Source organism: Petromyzon marinus, chromosome 29 (genome assembly GCF_048934315.1).
Source record: "Petromyzon marinus isolate PM22_M1 ecotype Great Lakes invasive population chromosome 29, UKy_Petmar_22M1.pri1.0, whole genome shotgun sequence".
Taxonomy (NCBI): Eukaryota; Metazoa; Chordata; class Hyperoartia; order Petromyzontiformes; family Petromyzontidae; genus Petromyzon; species Petromyzon marinus.
Window position 1 is genome coordinate 2403387 of NC_133695.1, and position 24665 is coordinate 2428051.

At 48.9% G+C, this 24665-nt stretch overlaps 1 protein-coding gene across 2 annotated transcripts in view; it reads right to left on the bottom strand.

Moving 5' to 3' along the window:
- Positions 1 to 345: 345 nt before the first annotated feature.
- LOC116947350 (neuronal PAS domain-containing protein 3-like) overlaps positions 346 to 24665 on the bottom strand; it is a 217061-nt gene continuing 192741 nt past the window's right edge. For both annotated transcript variants that reach the window (XM_032962983.2, XM_032962984.2), the window contains exons 6-11: positions 23370 to 23500; positions 16062 to 16303; positions 8222 to 8328; positions 7475 to 7622; positions 5274 to 5377; positions 346 to 4429 (exon numbers count right to left, since the gene is read on the bottom strand). In XM_032962983.2, coding sequence (XP_032818874.1) covers positions 2844 to 4429; positions 5274 to 5377; positions 7475 to 7622; positions 8222 to 8328; positions 16062 to 16303; positions 23370 to 23500 — 2318 coding nt within the window. In that variant the 3' untranslated portion in view covers positions 346 to 2843. The remainder of the gene's footprint in view (positions 4430 to 5273; positions 5378 to 7474; positions 7623 to 8221; positions 8329 to 16061; positions 16304 to 23369; positions 23501 to 24665) is intronic.

Genomic DNA, 24665 nt, shown 5'->3' on the forward strand with positions numbered 1-24665 from the left:
TTTTAGATTTCCCTGCACGACCCTCTTCGACCCGCAACGCCTGCTGCACCTGTCCGTTTGCGCATGTTGGTCACCCGTCCAAATGCTATCCAGGCTCAAGGCTGCTTAGCTTCTGAGATCTGATGACACCACCGGGACATTCTGGGTGATCGTCACCCAACTTGGTGTGAGATTTTGTGATTTCCTTTTCACATTTAAAATGTTGCTCAAATACCAAACAATGTGTGTCCGTGTTTTTTTTTGTGTGTGTGATCCCAGTCACTAAAAAAAAACATACATTACCCCTAAGGCTGAAGATTCAGCAATGAGTTGAATGCATCGGGAAAAAAAATCGAGGGAGACAAATTTATTTCAACTTCAATTTACTTCCTTTTTGTAATTTTCTTCAGAAAAAAAAGAGAAAAGTGTCGTCGGTCAACGATGGGCCCAACCACGGTCAACAGGATCCACCACAAATGGTAAAAAGCAGTCGTTGTGAATGTAGGTGTAAGTGCAATGTAAGTACGATGACATCGACCGGCACGTGCGGGTCATCTCGCTCGTGTGTGTGAATCCAAGAAAGGAACAATGCGTTTGAAGTTCGAACCAAACCGTAGAAAAAGACTTTTGAGAACATCGTGAGATATTTAATAATGTCATAGATCAAAAAAATATCATGCAACTCTAAGATTTCTGGCACTTGAATCAAGTGGATATATGTCGTCAGACATACCGTCTGGTGTAGTAACACAGAGGCCTTAACGATATATCCTGATTTTTTTTTAACAGCTTGTAACGCGCTTTAGAAAGTTACAATTACACAATAAATTTTCTTTACAAAAAAATCCCCCTCCCCCCCCGCCCGAAATAACTACTTAAAAAAATAAAAAAAACTCAAGCAAGAAACGAAAAGACGAAAAACTACAATCCTAAAAAATATAATTTGATTCACTGTACTGCACACATTTGCATTAGATGGCCTCAGTTTAACTGATATTCATGGCACACGTGACAGATATTTATACCAAGAGAACAAATAAGACAAATGTGAGAGAATCTCTCAATCTCATTGAGGTCCCCGATTGAATGAAGCATACGCAACAGCACTGGAGCTCATCAAATCACAAGTTGCGACAGTTTTTTCTTTTGACAGGCAATATAGCAAATGGACCGACAGCAATATTTGTACATTTTCACAAATCCTTGCTTACATTTCTCGTAAGACAAGTTTCACAGTTTGATATTTTTAGTTTTTTTCCTTCTTTTTTTTTGCAGCTTTGTAGCAACCAACAGTCAAGTTGAATAGTTTTTTCGTGTTACTATCCTTGAATGCATGCTGACATTTTCCATTTGTTAAAAAAACAATGTGTAACATGCACTTTGACAATGGTTAGTCAGTTTTACCCGCTGTCAAAACTCATTCTCGCCAGTACAAAATTATTTTAAGTCAACGGACGAACTGAGATTGTGAAACGGAAAATACTTTCAAGCAAACACCCGTTTATACTAAATCTAACAGCTTGATTTGAAAGAAAGAAAAAAGCAGTTGTGCACTTGTGTGTTCCGTTACTCAAAAACAATTTAGCAAATAAATAAATTCCTTTGAGCAAGCTTAAAGTAGCAGGGTAATAATTCACGCTATTTTGCAAATAATTCTCCGAGTGACTGGAAATTTCTGGCGGTTGTGTGTTTGTTTCCCCCAATAAATTATAACACTTTCAAGCACCCTATTTTTTCATTATATATTAATTACACGTTTTTCGTTATTTATCAAAGTGCTGTTTTTTTGTTACCAATACTTTACATGGCACTAGACCCACAATGGTAATAGCACCTTTAAAAATAAATATATATTTCGAATGTAATGCGCGCGTATAGTTTAAGTTCAATTGTTATTCGCAAGGAAATCTCGCTAAAAATAAACCATCGCGGTAGATGAATGTGGTCGCTAACTGCGATACACCTCGCTTCAATGAATTTAGCCGGACAAATAATATCTTACCTCGGAGCCACCAGTGTTGACCTTGTAGCAATTATTCAGTGCGGGGCTATATGGTCACACAAGCCAGATTCAGGGGGCCGCTGATGTTGTCCTTTCGTTTCGGTCGTTCGTCACGTGATAAGTAGCACTCACTTTGGCTACACGCGGGGGTGTCTCCCGTTGCAACGCACTCGCTGTTTCCAATATATATATAAAAAAAGACAAAGCTAGAAAACAAAACATTTTGGCACGTTTTCGTAATTGCTGGCTCATGCTAGCCATCCTCGTGGTCCCTCGTGAAGCATTGGCACATGTACATACGGCGTGATATGGATGGGACGGTTGAATGCATAAACATGTTTAAAAAAATAAAAGCATTCGGCACCGGTAAAACTGATGAGCGCCTGCCTCGCGCATCACCGCCCGCCGTCTGTGAACCGCGTGGCGCCGCGCTACGCGTCTCTCCGCAGAGACAGCGGCGCGCCCGCCTGCATCGCGCGCACGGACGCACGGACGCAACGCATGCACGCAGACGAACAGAATACATGTGCACACATGCAGACACGCGCACACGCCTAAAGCAGACGTACGGTAATACACACGCAGGCACACGCACACAAAGACAAAGATCCCCTGTACGGCCTTTTACACAGTTGGGGCAAGTGCCTGCACGGTGTGCAAGGGGGCGGGTGTGGCCAGGACCACGCACGGCCACCTTTGTCTCCCTAGCGCCGACGTTTTACACACCGCGCCGGCTTCTCATTAAAGGCCGAGTCGAACGTAACGGGAGGTCCCGGACAGCTTCTGATATCACCGATCTTTGTCTTTTACACACACACGCGCACGCCGCACGCACGCCGCCGTCCCCGCTCGCACCGCGTCATCACTCGTCTTTGCGCTCGGCCTGCGCCGGCTGCAGGCTGATGGTGTAAACTGGGAACGCTAGGCCGGAGAAGAGGCCCTCCGCCGTCGTGATGACCCCGCCCGCAGCGGCCGCCGTCGTGGCCCCTCCGAGCGGCAGCTGGTCGGCCGACAGCACCCCGCCCGCTTGCGCCGCGGCCGCCGCCGCGGCCGCGGCCGCAGCGGCGGCCGCGGCGCCCATCCTCTGCATGTGCTGGTAAATGACGTCGGCCGACGCCTTGGGGTCGAGGCGGAGCGCGGCGCTGTTCAGCTCGATGAGGTTGAACGGCGGCGCCGGCCGCAGGGCGTGCGGCCCAGCGGCCGTGCCGGCGTCGGAGCCGGCGGCGGGAGCCGGCGGCGCCGCGCCGCCGACTCCCGCCGCCGGCGCGTCGCCACCCGGCGCGTAGCGGATCGTGCCCGTCGTGTAGACGCGCGGTTGCGCGGAGGCCGACGCGGCGGCGGCGGCCGCGGCCAGCGGCAGCACGAGGCCGGCCTGCTGCTGGAGCCTCTGCAGCAGCTCCAGCTCGCCCGCCGTGTACAGCAGGGAGGCGACGCTCGCCACGGGCGGCGAGAGGGGCAGAGGGGGCGACAGCTGCTGGTGCTGGGACGCCGCGGTGCTGCCGGTCACCGACGGGGAGCCGGGAGAGGCGTCGTTGACCGATTGCGGCTGCTGCGGCCCCTCTTCCTCTTTCTCGTCGGCGACCTCGTCGGTTTCCGGCGACGCGAGCACGCTCTCGGGGATGTCCTCGTTGAGGATGTGCGCTGTCTGGCTCGAGTGGACGCTCGACGAGTTGAGCTGCTCGGCCACCATGCTGAAGTCGGAGTCGCTGCGGAGGATCTCGCGGTTGGGCAGGCACGCCCAGGATGGGGCGATCCCGTCGGCAGAGCGTGGGGACACCTCCAGCCTGAACTTCGGCAGCCTTTCGAAGTCCAGCGACGGCGTCACCAAGTGCACGGCGGCGGGCAGCGGCGACTCGACTTTATCTGCCCGCGAGACGTCCAGCGTCCACTTCCTAGGGCCCGTGATGCTCCTGTCCCTCAGGGAGCGCTTCCGTCGTTTCCTTAGTCGGCTGGAGGTTTGCATCCTGATCTTTGACACCTCCAGCCTGTCGCAGCCATCAATCGAGTCCCGATCGCTGTCCGATGACATGGATTGCCCCTCCATAGCCTTGGCCTCCGTGTGCCGATCGGAATTTCTCAGCCTCCGTTGCCGCTGGGTTTTGACGCCTCGGGACAGGACAGTCCTTCTGGGTTGCTCCGTGACCTTTGGCCCCTCGTACAGATCGGAGCTGTCAGACTGAGCGTCCGATTCTTCATCGTCGTCGTCGTCGTCGTCATCTTCATCATCGTCATCGTCAAGGTTGTCCGAGCTGCTGTCGTTTTTCATATTGTCTTCGCGTGAGCTTTGGCAAATGCGGGCAGGTGGCTGCTGCTGTTGCTGTATCAAATGTGTATGGCCTGGGTCCGTCCGTGATATCGTTGTGGCTTTCCGAATGGGCTCCATGATGACGCTGTTTTCGATGATCCCGAGGCGGCCATCCACGCATCTCAACGGCTCGTTGTTCTCTTCTGCAACGTGACAACGTACGGCAAAATTGACTTTGTTTGGTTTTAAAAACCAAAGCGCAAGCGGCGAAACCGCGCCCGTGATCTCAAGCGTACGCCAGTGTCACAGAGGGCAGCGTAGGGAAATGAAGAATTTGTTTTTAAAATATCAAACGAGTAACAAAAACTATACTTTTTAACACGTGTGACTCATCACTATTGATAATATCGCTTCAATATTGGGGGTCTTTGGTTCGTGCAAAGTCATTCACGGTCGTTATCGCTATTGTGACCGCACGCGACAGCACACAGGCACTTGTGATAAAGCAAAAGTTCTAAAACCGAATGTTACAGATAAGACCATAACAATGCACAGCCCTTTGTCAATCCGCCATTGTTTGATTTCCTCCATATGCCGTGGCAGCCATGGGGATTGTTCGACCATATTTCACCACACTGGTTGATGCGGGTTGGTGAAGTGAAGGAGGGGGTGGGGGTTGCCCAAGATTGGTTCAGATATTGCTCACCACCGATGTCAGTAGCCGTGGCCCAGGAGTCTAACTCCGACTGCCAGGTTCAATACAGTGCAGTGCGATAAACCGCTGCGCCACCACTCCCCAACAGACCATGCATATCCTTTATTCCAGAATGCTGTGTTGACTTTATAAAACCTTCATGACCAGGCGTGCTCACTAATCATTGGTCGCTCGCTCCGCTATCTATACCCTACGGCTTATCCCTAAGTGAAGCAGTTTATAGAAATCATTATTAACCTTTGGGTAAAAGATTATACTGAGAAAGGAACTAAATACAAAGCACACTCTGTCGATATATTGATTTAATAAAAAAAGATGCTTTCTCTACTTGCCTTTTGCCTCTGTCTCTGAGTCAGAGGTTGATATTTCCGTGGTCTGTTCAGCAAGGCTGGGCATCTGCTGAAGATCCAATATGCACCCTTTCATCTCCAGGTTGCTGATTGAGAGAAGAACGCCCGGCAAACACACCGCGGGTCAATGGAGAGCAGACTGCACATCAGCCATGCGCGCACCTCACTTAACCGTGTTGATTTAACCTTCCATTGCCAATTTGCCCACTAAAGGGCACACCACATCTGACATTTAAGAATGATCATAATCATCATTCACAGCCCCCTTTGTCGATTCACTGCTGGATGTATATATGTTGGGCTTCTTTTGCACCGTACATAGACAAACCGTGCTAATCGGAGGTGCGGGGAAAGGACGGCAAATGAAACACGAAAAGCAAAGAAATTCGTTTTCAAAAGAGATTTAAAAGTGCATGGCTTCAGTGGCTTCCTAATCAGGTGCATAGCTCCAGTGGGATGGATCAAGGCGGTGTTGTTCCAGGAGGTAGCTTGACTATATTTCACCGTTCTGGTCATCGTGGATTGTTGAAAGTGTGGGGAGGTGGGGAGTGGGTGTGCAGGACTGACCAGGAATCAAACTCAGGTTACCAGGTTCATCGAGCATTACGGTACCAATGCATCACTGCGAAATTGACATTACAACAACGAGTGTATTGCATTGATCCTCACGCTCTTTGGTCTCTTAATAGACACAGTCATCTTGACTCGCAAAATCCGAGTCGAGATAACTGACACGGGGTTTTGCGTAATTGTGTGTTTTTGAGAAAGCCTCCATTGCGAGACTAAACGCTGCAATCTGGTGCAATGGGAACATGCATTTGTGAATCTTAGCAATGTGTCCTATGTGCGACGCACACGACCTGAAAATGGCTCTCCAAAATATTTTAATATTGGTTGATGTCGGCTGCTTGCTCGAATAGTGAGCGCCATGATCCCAATGATGGCATTTTAACCCATATTCAGATACCCTGAAAAGCACATTTTGCCGATAAAGGCTTTTAAAATATATATTTTCAATGTTCAACTTCAGGTATTGCAAAATCAGCGTATAACGGTGTGTTTCCATTGACAATGCAGTTACATTTCAGATATGTATGGAATCCAAATGCGCCCGCACAGCAACATTGTGAATAAAAACCGTGACACCTGTGCCACTTGCACAATGCCCAGGTTATATTTCACAGTTCACCTTACTTGTATTGATTCATATTTATTTATTTGCAATACTGCTTTGGCGACGGCGGCGGTGGACATGCACGAACAACAACAGCAACAAAAACACAAAGCATTCACGAAGAACATTGCCTAAAAGAGGGAAAAAAATAATTAATTAAACAATGTTTCAGACAACGTCTTCAGGGCTATTGCTCAATACGCCAACTATCATTAAACACTTCACCCTCCTTCAGGGGGTGGCAGCGTTATTGGCGTAAATGCTTTTTGTTATTTTCACTTGCAATGTGAATAATAATAATAATTTACACTTCTAAAGAAACCTCTCACCCGGAGGTCACGTTGCATACAGCGGTGGTGAGATGTTAACTCCCTCGCCCGGTACGCAGGAGGTCGTGGGTTTGATCCCGACCCTGATGCCTTGCTGTAAATTTTGAGTTTGCATGTTCTACCCGTGGTCGCATGGAAAATAGGGGCCTCTGGTTTTTCCCTCCACATTTAGAGTTATGCATGTGCAGTATTTGGCTGCTAAAAACGTCCGCCTGATAAGCCACTTCGTTGAGCTATCATTTGTGGGAAGATCGCCTATGAATAAGAGCTATACAGCTCAGTGGGCCTCACCTGGTAAAATATATGTATTTATGTAGTTTTAGTTTCTAATGTATCCGTGCACGCATGTGACGAGGAAAGATTGCAATTCGTTGACCGTCGTTAGTGAACGAATTTAACACGTAGGCTGTCGCGACCAACATGACTCACAATGAAGGTGTTTGGGTTATGTCGCGTTAATACAAGCGTGTCGTTATCCTGCCGCCGTCCGACATAACCAATCCGTAAGGTTTGTCACGTGGAACAAAACGTGCCAATTAGCTACCACGTCGGCACATCGGTGCGATGGAGAGTAAACCCACGGACATTGACGAGCGCTGCGACGTTTCGCCGGCGATTACAACAGCCAGGCCTCATACGGGCGGCTTGCTCGTCGGCAGCGAGGGTGCGTGGGTTCGGACCTGAGCACGTAATTCACCGAAACGACCGTCTTCTCGTCCGCGTTCTTGCTGTTGATGGTGATGGTCGCGGTGGACTGCACCCAGATGTAGCCACCGCACTTCTGCAGCCATCGGTAGTAGTTGGTGATGCACTGTCCCTTGTTTATCACTGCACGGCGGCCAAAAAACACAACGGGCCAAGCGAATAACATTAAGAGCGGACCATTAAGTCAAGTGTATCCGTTAGCCATTATGAAAAGTGCCTGTGCGGTGATGGAGTGAGGGTAGGAGATGGCTGCCTGGGCCAGTGGGTGGACAGAGAGAGCAGGGTTATTGATTGCGAGGAGCACAGCTTTTTTCCCTTACAATAACAAAGCTGTGACAAACGCAAGGGGCTTTAAAGCATCGCCACAATTAAGCAGACGCCACAATCGCCGAATCAACTTGCGTAAGTAAAAGCCGGATTCAGCATCAGCGCCTAAGTGGCCTCTAAGCTGCAATGAGCAGATTGAAACGACTGGTGATCATCCGACAACCCTGGGCATAAACGTGGCACAAATAAGGTCTCGCAGCTGCAATTTTTCTCGGGAGGGAGGTGGGGGGGGGCAGAGGGATGACCTGCATGGATTCCACAAACCGCCGTTTTCTTTGTGCTGCTGCGGTTGCGAGTGCGTGCGCTAGCGGCCCTTTCCACAACGGGGGCCCCCGAGCGCCACGGTGGCTACCGGCCCCAACCTCGCGTCTCCAAAGTGAAATGGGGACACTCACGATCCAAGTGGCTGAGCCGCAGCGCGGCCACATCCTCCGTGTGGATCAGGTGGTAGCAGCTCTTGCCCACGATGTCGCTGGCTGTTTGGTCCATGTAGTCGCTTATCCTGCTCACGCACAGCCACAGCAGTCGAGATTCGCCACTAAGTGCCGGTGACGTCACCCGCAGTGCTTGTTCCAGGCTAGGTGCATTTTGTGGCCACGTGAAGTGTCGGCGGCTTGCTGGCAAGAGGCAGTGGGATAGACGCAGCTGTTGTGGGTAAACTGAGATAACTGGCAGATGCGCCACTTAATATTTTTTTTTAGTTTTAGCCTGCCCAGCTCTTCGCTCGTTGTTGTGAGCGTAGCTCCTCCACTCTGCATTGTTGTTGGAGGGCAACTACCTCCATCGGCACAGCAGCATCCTTCACTGCCTCCTCCACAGAGGCCAATCTTGTCACCGCTGTTACCAATCATTCCGTACCTCCGATTAGCACGGTTGGCTACGTACGGTGCTAAATAATTTCAACATACATACGTGCAAGTCCCCTCAGGTCCAAATTTTCCCATACCACATCAGCAAATGTCTTCTGTAGCCCGTGTCATGCCCGTTAAACCCTCTCTAGCACCCAATATCCAGCCAAACAGAAGCCGAGAGGGCGTGTTGTGGCTCGGCATACGAGCAGCATAACGCAGCTAAAGCAACCTTACCTGCCGCAAAAGCTCACTGATGGGACCATATCATACAGATCAAGACAAAGATCCCCGTATAGCCTTAATAGACTGTTGGGGCAAGTGATGTTAACAAGCACCTATGAAGGCCAGCACGGCACACGAGGGGGTGGGTGGCCATTATCACGCCAGACCGCCTTTGTCTCCCCAGTGGCGATGTTTATACACCGCCTTAGGTACTAATTTGAGGCTGAGTCGACCTAAGGGAGGCCTAGGACCGGTTCAGATAATCGTCACTGGTGTTGGCCATGAGCAGGAATCGAACTCGGGTTCGCCGGGTTCGTAGCGCAGCGCGTTAACCGCTACACACACACAACCCACACATGTACATGAATGTGCAGGAGAGGGGAGAAGAGATTTCAGAATGACCTTCCCAAACAATTCATCAGGGAAGTTACTGACTTTGGCCTCAACCTATCCCTTATCCCCCAGATCTCAGTGTTCTGGTGGTGTCATTAAACAAAAAACACTCAATTCTCTGTAATGGTAGTCAGATATTTTTAGTCTTTCTTTTTTCATATAGAGGGAAACTTGGACCTGGCATTTTTTTCCAGAAAGCAAGTCACCGCTCTTGTCACATTTGACCATTTTAAGACGTTTAATTCTTCACCATTTTTAACCATATTGTACAAATGGCATCATGTCATGAGAAGAAGTATCCATGAGGGTCTCTCGCACAGTGATGCAACTGTTTGTGTTCGAGAACGGCCCACAGAAGCGGATATCACAGAGCTAAATCTGGGATATAAGTGAGCTCTGGCCACATTTTCTTTTCCGTCAAAACTCTTTTCTGCAGGAATGATTCAGAACAGTAAGCTGTTGTGTGATTCATCTCATGATCTTATTTTTTTAAATATATATAATAAGCAAAGGAAGGAAAACTTGCTGGACAAGGAAACAAACCGTCACCGGTGGTGGTGAAGGTTTTTCTCGGGTAAAAATCAATATAAATAAAAGGTGGAAATTGGAGGTGGCCGGGGGGTTCAGGGGTCAGGGCACTGATCTGGCACCACCGTGTTCCAATATAGGCAGCTGACTGTGATATTAACCGGGTTCTCAAGTGCATTGAGTTGATCGACTCAGCCCCGTCAACCAATAACCGCAAGAACAACAACAAAAACCCCGTCACATTAAATTCGGTCCTGTACTTCATTTGGTTAAATTCCAGCTCTGAGAATTAAAACATTGCCTCCTTCACGCAGAGTGGGAGAGGAGGCTCTGCCCCCCTGCTGTGTAGACAAAGAGGTGTATTTGAATGGATTTCCGAGGTAGCTCTGTGATATCCGCTTTTCGGGGGCCGTCCACGAACACACCAAGGGTAGAATTTCTCTGCGGGAGATCTGAATTGATTCTTCGTGTCATGACGTGAAGGCGGAAGCACAATCGGGATACAATCGGTGGGGGGTCTGAGGGTTTGGGGGGCGAGACTGGGGCGGGAATGACGTATTTTTGTTAAATGTGTAAATAAAAAAAAGCTGGCTAACAACTAACACATTTTTTTTGTCAAAAAATACTTTTAGTGCAAATAATTCACGAACAAAATAAATAAGTTAAAGAAAAGATGTCAATCTATTGCTACAGATGAACGAGCAGGTGGTCTCCTGCAATTGTGATTGCCTCTGATATCAGGGTTAGCAAGTTCAGGCCCCCTATTATTATTATACCGTGACATTTTCAGCGACGGTGCGGCGTTCAAAATGGACTGTATTTTAAGCCCCGATGTTCTGTTTCCTTCATTGCATTCGCGAAAGCTCCCACAAGAGTCATTAATAGAGTGCTTATTTATTGGGCTTAATCGTTTAAAATCGAAAATGTAAGAGGAACGAGCAGAGAAATAAAGAGCCAACCCACAGCGGAGTGCTGTTGATGAAATGTGGGTCCCTATCGTTCCCGTGGGAATGCAGTTGGTCTACGAGGGCTTTCTTAGTGGCCTAATTCCACATTCCATCAGGTTGGGAATGAGACCATCACTCAAGAGGTCGTTGAAAAATACACAACTTAAATGACTGAAGAATTTGTTCCTCGATAAAAAGGTTATCGTTCAAAGATAAAACACCTGTTTCATCAGTAGTGATTACGCTGATATTTTTTTATTTTATGTACATATATAAATATAGCCATCATTGTATAAAATATATACGTAACGACATCTGACTGGAGTGTATGTAGTAATGCACTGTGTCAGTCCACTGCTGGATGAAGGCCTCCACACAATCAGTCATGAGGTTGTTTTTAAATCAGGACCGGTTCAGATGCTACTGGCCACTGATGATAGCAAGGGCCAGGAATCAAACTCCGATGGCGGGGTTCATGGCCCAGTGCGCTAACCACTACACTACCGCTCCACCACAATACTGTACGAATAAAGTCATTGATTTTAGGGTCACTGCAACAGCATTAGCCATGAACAGTAAGCAAACCACTGGCTAGTGACATGGGTCATTACGTCACATCGTAATGAGTGTCCATGCGACTGAACACACCCTGGGCCCTCTTAGCAGTGCCAACTACCATCTCATCCATCAAACCAAGAGGCGTCCTATGGGTAAAGCATTGGTCAGTTGAAAGTCAATGCAAATCTACTGTTCTCAATGGGATTGGAAGATCAGTGCCAAATAGCATTCACTGACTGCTGGCAAACATAACGAAAAGCAATCGTTAGCGTAAGGCAGGCGGTCATGTGGAGAACAGTATCTTTTACACGGTGGATTGGTCGCGCGGTGGTTAGCGCAACTTACGCCTCAATAGGCTGCCGCAGAATCGCTGGCAACGTTTTAATATATCTGCGCCAATGCCAAGAATGATGTAAGGTTTGTCAAAACCCAGTATTTGCCAAGTTGGTTACAATCCTCTTGTGGAATTACTTGGGTGGAGCAGCGATTAGCGCTGCGTGAGATCAGCGACGAGTGATATCTAAACGGGTGCTCGGCGCTTACTTTTACCAAGGCTCGCTCGCTGGTGAAGTATGGTCAAACAACCCCCATGACTGGAACGGTGTGAGAAAGCCTTCATTCAGCAGTGTATTAAGAGAGGGACATGTATACATGTAATTATATGTTCTGCATAAATGCAGTCCAATATGAGTTTAACTTTTTTCTACTATTAACAGCAGATAGGTATGTTATCTTACAAAGATTCATCCTATTATCTTAGCCTTTGCGTTTCCGAGAAAATTCAGTGAAAGCAATTCAGTGGAAGCAAATGCACCCTTACCGTGCTTATCCGTGGCAATGAAAGGAGCAATTCGCATAGATATAATGTTGGGGCAAGTTCTGTTAGCGAGCAGCACCTTTGTCTCCCTCGTTGTGACGTTTTTACACACTGCACCAGATGCTCATTTAAGGCTGAGTCGACCTAGTGGAGGCCCAGATAATCGTCACAGATGTTGGCCGTGAGCGGGAATCGAACCCGGGTCGCCAGGTTCGTAGCGCAGCGAGATAACCGCTACACTACCGCTCCCAGACACACAAAGATAAAGACAAAGATCCCCCATATAGCCTGTAACAGATTGTAGGGGCAAGTGCTGTTAGCAAGCACCTATGAAGGCCGGAACGGTACACGAAGGGGTGGGTGGCCGGCACCACGCCCGACCGCCTTTGTCTCCCTAGTGGCAATATTTACACACCGCACCAGGTACTCATTTGAGGCTGAGTCGACCTAGGGGAGGCCCGAGACCGGTTCAGATAATCGTCACTGGTGTTGGCCGTGAGCGGGAATCGAACCCGGGTCGCCAGGTTCATAGCGCAGCGCGCTAACCGCTACACTATCGCTCCCCGCTCAGACACACACACGTGAACACACACACGCCAGACACACACACACGTGAACACACACACACACACACGCATCTGCTTTGGGTAATTAGTAAAGCAAGCCATGGACTCCACTGCACAATGAAACAAGACTGGCCGTGTTCCACTCACTGCTGCGCAGGTCACTTATTGTAGTGGGCCGTGGGATAAAAACATTTAATAATCCCATAGCGCATGCTCCTCCAGGCAAGGGCACAGCCCCACGTGACACCGAGGAAACACAGACGATTCCGTAATCACTGTTTGCACCTGCGTGCAGAGTAGCAGGCTTCTCTAGCAGCAGATAAAGTTTGGCTTAGAGGGATTTATTCACCTCTGGGAATATGGTGAGATCCAGGAAACCTATGAATGCGCTGATGTATTTGTTAAGCTCAACAACAAAAGATAAAACATGTACCTAGGTTGCTCTATGGGCTATCCCCTGCCAACCTCTCCCCTCTCAACCTCACTCTACTCCCTTCCACACAAGAGTTGCTACCTGTCCTGGTTTTCCCAGGATCATCCTCTACTTGAGGTAGCTTTCCTGGAAAAATCTGCAAGTCTTCCCAGGGCACTGTAAGTCCCGGTTTGTGTCAGTTCCATCAAAATCATTCACCACTCAAGGCAATGGCATATAAGTGGAGTTCTCCCTTCTTCTGAAATTGCGAGATATTTCTTCTCCCCATCATACGTCATGGTTTTTTGTACCTCCGAGGTGGCAACCCCAATCCACCGACTCTGTGCAAGGCAACCTTCACTCAGCGGGAGGTCGCTCATTCTCCTCTGCTGTCCTCAGTCTGGGACTCCCTTGCCCCAGCCATCTGCTGATAACGCCCCAGCCCTGTTAAAGTCTAGGCTAAAGGCCCTCCTTTTTCCTCTTCCTATTGTAGTGACATGGAATGGGTCACTATGGCGCGTAGTGCTGGTCGCTGGCAGGGAAGGGGATCTGCTGTTGTAGCAGCCGTGTCTGCCAGCAGGTCACGTGGTAAGCCGGAGAAAGGGATGTGGTGCAAAGGTGATAGAGGGGGCACGTGAGGTAAAGCCCGGGAACCTTCTAGTAGGTTCTAGAAGGGGGGCATGGCCGAGGGCGGAGCGAGGCCACGCTGGGTGGATTAAAGGGGGACCCCGAGCAAGATTATGGGCTGTTGTCGGAGTGGAACCACCGTGCAGCTGGAGCCTTTGTCACCGTCTTCACCTCCTCGGCATTGTTGGTCAGGCAGCCTGCTAGCTGTCCTGACCATAGTGTAGTTACTCCTTGTACCTGTGCAGGCTATAATAAATAGAGTGCCTCCTACTATTAGTGTCTCTGAGTGACTCACGACACTATGGCTCACTGCCTCTCTCTGTAAGATAGATAAATGTCCACGTTTTCTCTTCAGCACATTGAGATGCGGTCACAGTTCGTCGAATTTAATTTGTAAACTGTAATTGTCTTTCCGGGTGAACAATGGAAGGAGCAAAAGTTACCCAATGACCTTAGCAGCGAATCCACTCATCACAAACACTCACAACAAATAAACATGTTATTTTATTTAAAAAATAACAATGATTTCAACCCCTTACTCATTACACTATTGGATGAAGGCCTCCCCATGCAGTGACCATACCTCACCACTCTGGTCAGCGTGGGTTGGATGAAGAGGTGGCGCATCTGCCCGATTCTGCTACAATTTGACACTGACGCTGGCCGTGGCCTGGGAATTTAACTTGGGTCGCTGGTTTCATGGCACAGTACAATAACCACTCCACCCGACAATCTCATTTTCCACCGCTACGTTTACCCTCCGCTTTATATTTAACAGTGCTCCGTATTTTCCTCCTTTAAATTCCAATTCACGAGGATGGGAGTGATGTCACGCTGAGTGTGAGCGCCCCTTGAAGCCTAAGCAGCTGTTGTCCATCAGGCGGTCGGACAGCTGCAGAAAAACCGGCGCCCCTCGAGAACCACCGGTGGCTTTCCGAGTGAGATGAGCTGCCGCCGTCTCCCCCTGCGAGCCCGCCCGAATTGGTGCTGGTGCGTTCAAGTTTCAAGTCACAAGTTGATTTTGTTGTACGTGTGCGTGTTGAACTTCGTTCGCACCGTACGTAGCCAACCATGCTAATCGGACGGTGCGGCGGGGGTAACGACAACAAACGCAACACAAGAAGCAGTTCTAAGCAAATGCGTTTTCTATCGAGATAATTTAAAAGCGCGTAGCCCCAGTGGCCTCCTAATATCGGAAGGAAGAGCGTTCCGGACGGCCGCAGAAGCGCATCTGAAAGTGTCGCGCCGTGCAGTGACCACCGTCTTTGCTCAACCGGGTGGATGAGATCTCAAGAGGCCAGGATGAGTCCGATTTGTAGGAGAGGCTTCGAGTCACCAAAATGGCAAAAAACCGCAAAGCAAGACACAACGAAGCCAAGCGACGGACGAAACGCCATTTTTTGCTGTCACGCGATGGCCCGCGGCTGGCCGTCCACCATGGCGTGGGGGCAGCCAATTCATTAATTTCCCTGCGCGACGGCCTTGGGGCTCAGTGGGGGGTGTGCTTGTAAAATTAAGTAGCGCTGTTCACATGGAGAGGGGGCGTCGCGGGAGGTGGAGTAAAGGGGGGGACGACGACACACCGCCGAGAATGGATGTTGCGTACACGTAGGTTGCTTGGGAATCTGTTGTATAACGATGGCTTTTTTGCGCAACTCTCCCGGGCGACGTGCCTTAGTGGCAGAGAACAGTTAAATTGCCCGCGATGAGACGAGTGCTCGTCACCGTCATTAGGCTGTCTCACCTTCGACAAAGGCAGCCGTGCCCACTGCACCCTTGTTCTCTAGCTACAGCTGTGCACATTGTTGTTATAAATAGAACAAAAACGTTTTCTTGGAACGGTTGACCTCTCCCCTACTTGTACGAGATGAGGCTCACTCTGTCCTTACTCGTGCCCCGCGCAACATCACTTGGAGCTCTTGGTCTTTAGAGTCGGCGTATTGTGCTAATGTTGACATCCACTGTTGAGATTCTCCACCCAGGCTCCAGTAGATTCCACGTTTGGTTTAATGTGACATTCTGAGAAGTTCTCTTGAGCATTTCTGGATTGTTTTGATTGTTAGGGGACAGTTATAAACATAGAAAAGTAAATGTCGTAACCCTCTAAAATGGATATTTTAAGACTGTGTTTGTTAGGCCCACATTAAACAAGCCTTAATAAATAATCATTATTGGCTCCGACTGGTATTGAATATTGATAAACCACCACCACCACCACCACCCACCACCCCAGCTCCCCCATTCTCACCCATGCACCACCACCAAACCCCAACTCCCCCACTCACACCCACACACCAGCAGCAGCAGCACTGACCTGCTCTCGCAGTAGGAGACGCGCAGCTCGAGGTTGAGCTTGGTGACGAACATGTGGCAGTCGATGCGCACCTCGCTGAGCGTGGGCGGCGGCAGCGCGTGCGCCACGGCCACCAGGCCCAGCAAGGGGTGCTCGACGGGCGGTGACGGGCACGGGGACGCGGGGGACGCCGGCGCCTGCCCGCCGCCACCGCCGCCACTGCTGCTGCTGCGTCGCCGCAGCCGGGCGGCCAGGTGGATTACCTGCGCGCACGTGCGTGTGTGCGTGCACGTGCGTGTGTGTGTGCACGTGTGTATGTGTGTGTGCACGTGCGTGTGTGTGTGCGTGCACGTGTGTGTGCGTAAGCGCGCATGTGTGTGTGTGTGTGTGCGTAAGCGCGTGTGTGTGTGCACGTGCGTGTGTGTGCACGGCGCATGTGGGTGTGTGCGTAAGCGCGCATGTGTGTGTGTGTGCGTAAGCGTGTGTGTGTGTGTGCGCGTAAGCACGTGTATGTGTGCGTGTGGGAAGAGCGGTAGTGTAGCGGTTAGCGTGCTCGAGTTCGATTCCCGTTTATGGCCACCAACACCAGTGACGATTATCTGAAGCAGCCCTGGGCCTCCCCTAGGTCGACTCAGCCTCAAATGAGTACCTGGTGCGGTGTGTAAAGATTGCCACCTGGGAGACAACCGTGGCCGGACATGGTGCTGACCATCCACCCTTTATGGTGCTCGCTAACAGCACTTGCCCCAAGAGTATGTTAAGGCTCGACGGGGAATCTCTGCCTCTTGTGCGTGCGCACACTCGCGTACGCATGCACATACACACACGTGTGTGTGTGTGTATGTGATTACCTTTTGCTGTGAAACTCTCAATACTCTATGTGGACTTAATGTTTTCTCAGGAGCTGTCCGGTTTTGAGCTCCAGAATATATTTCCCAGGGACTGGCGGTAGGGGGGGGGGGTGTTAAGGCAAGCGGATTTCTGACCTATTTGTGTGGAATTTATTTCGTAATATTTATCAGTTTGTCCAGGCACACTCACTTTCTTTCTCGTAAAAGTTACTCATAAACAATGAAGTAACTCAACAATAATGGGGTTCTTTCACGAAAACTGGTAACCAAAAGATATTTTCTGAATCGATTACCGATTTCAAAAAGTCAGTAACTGGGAGTAGTCTTCCAGTGGAATTTTCGTGGTGGAACGCACTGGTTGCCAAAGAGCGAACTAAACCATTTTTATCGTACCAGGTAAGGCCCACTGAGCTACGTAGCTCTTTTTCAAAAGCAACCTGGCTATCACAAATGATAGCCGAACGAAGTGGCTTATCACGTGGAAATTTATAGCAGTCGCCAAATACTCTAAACACGTATCGATTGTAAATGCGGAGAGGAAAAAAAACGGAGAACCCGGAGAAAAATCCACACGACCACGGTGAGAATGTGGAAGCTCTTAAATATACAGCAGCAGGCGTCAGGGTCGGGATCGAACCCACGACCTCCTGTATACCAGGCGAGGTAGGTAACAACTCACCACCGTGGCACCCATGTGGTTACATTTGCCCTCGTTAGTCATTTATTTTTCTCGTTAGTCATTTCAAAGGCAAAGTTGCAGCACTGCAATTCCCCGCCTGCTGGCTCACACCACTGCTGGTGACGGGCCAGCGCTCGAGGGAGCTCTCGAAGATCGTGGTCCGCCCTTCCACGCTGACCAGATTGTCTATTGAATAGGTGGCGAGTAAAAACACTTTACCCCAAAACAGATCCCGGGGTTTGATCTTCCACGAAGCTCACGGTCCACACTAAACCGCACCCGCTGCACAAACCATGGCAGATTCGGATACCTAATGCACAAATGGAAAATTAAAAATTCCCCAGTGTGCTATTGCGGTCCTCCGGAACAGACCTACAACATACAATGGACGCAATGCCCCCGATCTACAAATACGAAGGAGACATCACAGCGATACAGGACTCCGCTGCTCGTTATCTTGCTAGACCACCTGAATGTGAAATCGTAGTTGTTGCACTGCATCTACATCAGCCGTACGAAAGAATAAGAAGAAGACCCCGCCGGCACGCGACTCGCCGATTGACTAACCGTGGCATTCCCCTTTATGCCGCTGTGTGGGCAAAGGGGGGGCGGGCGAGAGGGACGGATTTAAGAAACTCGCCACCATTGCTTCAACTAGTCGCACTGGGAGATGGAGTCGAACTGACCACCTCTGGATGGCAAGCCCAGTGTGCTCGTTGACAATGACACTGCGGGCAACAAACGTCCTCCCTTCCCCTCACTTTCATGTGTAATACTTTGCATTTTTTGACCAGAAGGGGGCGCCAGTAATACTTCGACGTACACCGGGCTTCAGAACTCCACGCCCCCTCCCACCCCCACCATGATCGGCATCCTCCTGTTCGCCGACCTTTTTCCAAGGGGCTCTTTCCATCGGATACAATCACGGGAGACATTCCCGCCAAGGAGCTCCGAACCCGCACGTATGTATCGCCGCGACCTCGGGGGGATGCGTGCCATCTGCTTGCCGATTCCCTAGAACACTGCTCGTGGAAATATATCTCATGATGAGAATATTTATTTACATACTGGAGGAATCCTATGAGCTGTAAAGCTATTTTCCATAGATGTCCAGTTGGGCCGGAGATGAACGTCAGAACAACAAACTGTACAAAAATTCGATGACAGTGCAGAGTCAAAGGGTAAACACATCACCCAAATACTCTGTTATTTCTGTTATTTTTTATTATTTTCTTTGAACCTATCTACGTGACTTTTCCAAAAGACCCAAGAATATGAATTCCTGCAGTCACGAAAGCTTTACGTCAAGAAATCACCCAAACACAAACAAATGCAACCAAACCATCTCCATCCTACCAGACAATATAATTCACTTTTTACAAAAGCGACCTAGCCACAAATGATAGCTCAACAAAATGCCTCGTTATTTGAACATTTATACCAGCAAAATAATCGAAATAGTATAAATGCATGTTTCGGGTAGCATTCGTGATAATCCTGATATAAGGGATTGAAAAAAAAACTATATAACTGTTAAGGTAAATGAGAAATAAAAAACAACTATATGAACAGCAGCAGGAATAGGGTGTCCTTTGGTGATATTCATTTGCTGCTGCTGCTGCAGTGGCGTACTTGTCGCTAACAATGCGGCAAGTGAAGCATTAAAGTAATGAAGAATAGCCAAGAATAATACATTAAAACGGCATCATGAATATAAATAACAAAAAAATGTGCTGCAATAAAAAAACAATATTGCTTGATATTAATTTGTTACTCGTAATTATGCAGTTGCTTTGTCGTGTACGAAATGGAATGAATGCATTTATAATACTAGTCGTTATATCTGGCAAAGGAAATTAAGTGGGAATCTACAGACATTTCTAGAACATTAACTTCTTAAAATCTGTTGACTACCCCTTCCTACGTGCACGGGACAAAGATGTGCGACAGACTCGCCGTATTTATAAACACGAGGTCAACTGATTTGAAGTCAAAGTGGTCTCTTGTTCGAATGACCGCAGAGACAGCGCTTGGCTCCTGTCCACCACCCTGAGCCGTTGGTGAGAATTCCACATTCCTATGGCAGGAGTTGAGTCTCTCCACGGGACAAGCGCTGTTGACTTCTCCATAAAGTGGTACGTATTTTGTAAACCCCGGAGGGATGATGGGCTGAGTGAAACCCCTCAACCAGGATTTGGAACTCACAAACTTTGGATCGCGAGACCCTCACCCTACGTTGTTTATTGATTCGTGTATGGATTCGAATATCCTACATTTGTTTCAATTATATTTTATTTTCTCTGGATTGTTTTGTGTCAGACGTTGTCAAGCACAAGACACTTGAGATTCTGCATACACATTACATTGCTATAATAATATAAACACACTAACGTATGTTGTGGACTACAAATGGAAATAATAATTCGGGGCTGTAATTGTAGTGGTTTCAAAACACAGGCTGCATTAATTTTTCCCACCACCACTACCATCATCATCATTTTAAAACACATTGTTTCAAACGTGAATTAAACATCAACGAGTTGTCAGCTAATGTTCTGACATAGCGGCAATGTGGTTCATGATTACGTTCAAGCTATCTGGTCAACAACGTATGCCTATGTAAATCTATTATATATGCATCCTACTGTAATGCTATAGATAGGTAAAGGTGCAGCCCTTGCAATTGCTTGCTCATGCCACCACTGGTGCAAGGACCCCCACTAACGGAGGCCCAAGAGAGCCCCAGCTAGAGGGCATTGTTGGACCACTCTTCCCCACTTAACAGACAGCTTGAAAAAGGTGGAAGCACCGACACTTGACCCCACCACATCCAAACCTGTCCATTGACCGATGGGTGGTACTGATTTGCCGACTGACTCCCGGCGATTTAATTAATCGTCGCAATTCGATTCAACACTTAATAATTTTCTTAACCCTGCGGTGAACGGTATCGCCTCTAGGGAATGCAACGGGCAGCTTAAACCCAATTGCTATACAACAGAGGCCAATCGCGATGCACCAAAGACGCGATCGCGATCCAACCCGCGTATCGCGATCTGAGTCATCAATAACAATCAACAAATCGATGCTTCATTCCAACCCCGCGAGCAAACTACTCTCTCTCTCCCAAGCGGGGCGAGGGGAACGCGGCGTGAGGTCACGTGCCCCACCGACGGCAGCTCGCAAACGCCTCCCGGCTCACGACAGAGACGCCGCAAAAAGGGATGCTCTCCAAACGCCAGTGCCGGATTATCCTAGTAGCAAAAGTAGCTGCACACGCTGCGGGCCCCGCACTTTCAAGGGCCCGGCGCTAAATGCTTTCAAGCTATCAATTCCGGTTCAGTGATTCTGCACTTGCTCTATTACTATAGTACTATACTGCCTTCAACTTTGATGAACGACTGGGTATTTAAGGTTAGCGATTTGTCCTATTATCTGGCTGTATAGCAAATTAAAAAAATAAAATTACTTTACTATGCAAGTAAAATATGTTTTAATATTTACGTTTTTTTTTATTTAGGGCCCCTTAAAAATATGCTACAGGCCCCGCACTAGCTTAATCGGCACTGCCAAACGCCCGAGTAATAAGGGCTTGTCATAAGTGCAAACACAAAGCGTGGACAATAAGCGAGAGAGAGGGGAGCGGTGCACAAATTGGCTGAGGTTTCATCTCTGCAGATTACGTTTATGCACGGCGCCTGCCTTGAAGGCCCATTTGCCATAAAGGCACCACCACCACCACCACATTGCGATGCCACTTTTAACAAGGCAAAACAATGAAAAAGGCCCGGTCGTGGTGAAGCCGAGAGCCACACAAAAGTTATACTCAGGGCTTGATCCTCAGCGAACACATTTAAAAATACCTGTCCATGGGATGGATGTGGCGTGCTGAAATTATCCCCTGAACAGCACTCTGCACCCTGCCAGCTGAAATTAAGCACCGGTTATATGAATGGACCCAGCTGCTACAAATGTGTTTGAAAATGAAGCTACGTGAAACTGCTGCAGGTTGGCCGCTTTGTTTGAATACTTGGCTTTGAACGACTGCATTTGGGTGCCTCCCAATGGGCCGATGTGCTTTGCATGTCTCCTCTGACTGCTCTCAGGATCCCAGTGTGGATATCGGCAAGGTCACGGTGTCATTGCCGACGACGTCGCCATCGCTTCCTTCCATCTGCCAGATATCTCTCTGCTATTGCACAGTCAAGGCCTGCCTGGCACGGTCTGCCCTCACAAGAGGAGGTCACGTTGCTGAGGGGTCAGAGCACTGAGCGGGCACTGCTGAGATCCTGGATTGGAACCCGGGCAGGTGCCTGTTATGAAACCGGGTTATCAAGTGAAGCGAACTTATAATCTCAGCAAAGTCAGCAATAATTGTACGAAGAGACCCATCGCATCAAATTTGTTTTTTTTTTCACTTAATGTGGCAAACATTCCAGCTCCGACGTTTGAAAAACGTTGGTTTTATTGACAGTGCGATTGAAACTTTTCGGCTGGCATATAATCGGCGTGACCCTAGTGTGGATAAAGAGGCCTCAGAATGATAATATGTGTTTATACTGGAGGAATCCGATGAGCCACAAAGCTCTTTTTCACAGATGAGCGGTAGGCCTACTAACGTGATCTCAAGTCGTTCATCTTCTGCGGCCGTTCTCCGACACAAGGCGGTGCAAGGCTATGTTCTGTTGTGGACAGAACGTTTCTTGAGTCTAATGACGTGACACCGATTGCACAATTGGTCCACGAATTGTGATTTTTTTTTTTATGAACGGTCTGTTCTCATAGTATGTCATCATCATGCCACCGTGCCTTTCCCCCCGTTCGTCAGTGACCTCTGTGTGCCACTCGAATGCCTGTCTCAGTAACCTGCTCTCCTCCACCCATCACAACCTCCTCTTATCGTTTACACATGTTAACACTGTTGCTTACCCTACACTCCCATGAAATCCCAATCATCCTGCTCGTGCTCCTGCATTCAAGGAAGGAAGATGATTTTCTCCTTGCTGAGGTAAAGTCCAACGATCACATCCGTACAGTAACACAGATATTGCTCTTTCCTCAAACACCTGTCTTGAAAAAAAATGATCTCTCCCCTCTCCCAGAGTGGTATATGTAGTCCATCAAAACCCGAGCCTGCAGATGCAATACATCTCTTGATTTATTTATCACCAACCCCCCCCCCTCTCCGCCCGCCGTCCCCCTCCCCCCACCCGGTGAGGCGCACATTCTCACGTCCTACTGACACCCTGCGATAAAAGGTAAACACATCGGGTTCCTTTTAGTAGCCAAGAGTTAAACAAATAAACCAACAAAAATGGCACCCATCCTTTCAGGGTCACGAAAAGGAGAACGCTCCGCGCCGTCGCTCGCTCGCTCGCTCGCTCGTCGACTCGATCAAAACCTGAGCGGAAATTAAAACAACTCTTGGCAAAAAAGTCGCGCCGCTCGCGCGACCAGTGGCAAATCTCGAGTCGCCGATCGCGGCCAATCGATCGACGGCAAAAACGAGAAATCGGCAACCCTTAGCGGCGGGCACTAAGCGCTCTGCTCGCCTTTCCGTGCGAGCACAAAAAACGTGGGATGCCCCCCCCCCCTCCCTCCACTCTCTCTCTCTCTCCCTCCACCCCCGCGGTAATAGAAGTAATTTCATTGCCAATAACGGATTGCATTTTAGGTCTGACGGGTGAGATTAAGAGAACACAAGTGTCCAGTCAGCAGAAGGGACAAAAATAAAAAAAAAACAATTCGGCCGCGTGGTGCCGCGAGCGTGGCGCAGCGCCGCTGTGTCTCGACCCTGACCTTGTAGCCGGAGGATTTGATGTGCACGCCGCGCTTGGTGAGCGTGGATTTCATGCGGATGAAGAAGGATCGCTCCAGGACGCAATCGGAGGCGGAGGCGGCGGCGAGGGACGACGGCGAGGCCGGAGAATCTGCGAGGAGGTTGGGGGGGGCGGAGAGCGAGGACGGGCGGGGGGGGAGGGGTCGAGACAAAAGCGCGGACGTCACGAGGGCTGGGACGGTCGCCGATTCCGCTCCGACACGGGTGGAGAGGGAGCGGGAGGGAGCGAGAGGGATGGAGCGCTTCTCATTGTCTTGATTCTCCAAATGCCGGCGCCCGCCGTTTTGGAAACGGAACCGAAAGCGAAAGGGAATAAGCACTTGAAATAAGTCACACCAAGGGGTATGTTGTTGTTGTTGGTGCTGCCACTGTTCTGGGCTAAGGACTTTTCATCCGGGGTGAAATAAACACCTGAATAATAATAACGCGGTGTGGCACGTGCTGGCTGTGTACGCTGGGCTCGTCTGCTGCGCTGTATGCACGCATTTGTGTGCGCATCGCAACACCATTGTTGTGCCGTTTCCATGCCTCTGACCAAATTATGGAAGCTAAACAGGATTGGGCCTGGATGATGCTTGAATGTACGTGTGTATGTTCAACTTCTTTTGCACCGTACGTAGCCAACCGTGCTAATCTGTGGTGCGGAGGGAAGAACAATCTAGACGCAAAAAAAAATCAGTTCTAAAGAAATTAGTTTTCTATATAGATGTAAAAGTGCATCGCTCCAGTGACTTCCTGAATGGGTGACCACCATGAACAAACAGCTTGGCTGTGGAGCCACGTGACGGGCAGTCGAGCGCGGTGGAGCAAACTACAGTGAGGGAAAAAAGTATTTGATCCCCTGCTGATTTTGTAGTTTGCCCACTGACAAAGAAATGATCAGTCTATAATTTTAATGGTAGGGTTATTTGAACAGTGAGAGACAGAATAACAACAAAACAATCCAGAAAAACGCATGTCAAAATGTTATAAATTGACTTGCATTTTAATGAGGGAAATAAGTATTTGACCCTTCTCAATCAGAAAGATTTCTGGTTCCCAGGTGTCTTTTATACAGGTAACAAGCTGAGATTAGGAGCACTCCCTTTAAGAGTGTGCTCCTAATCTCAGCTTGTTACCTGTATAAAAGACACCTGTCCACAGAAGCAATCAATCAATCAGATTCCCAATTCTCCACAATGGCCAAGACCAAAGAGCTCTCCAAGGATGTCAGGGACACGATTGTAGACCTACACAAGGCTGGAATGGGCTACAAG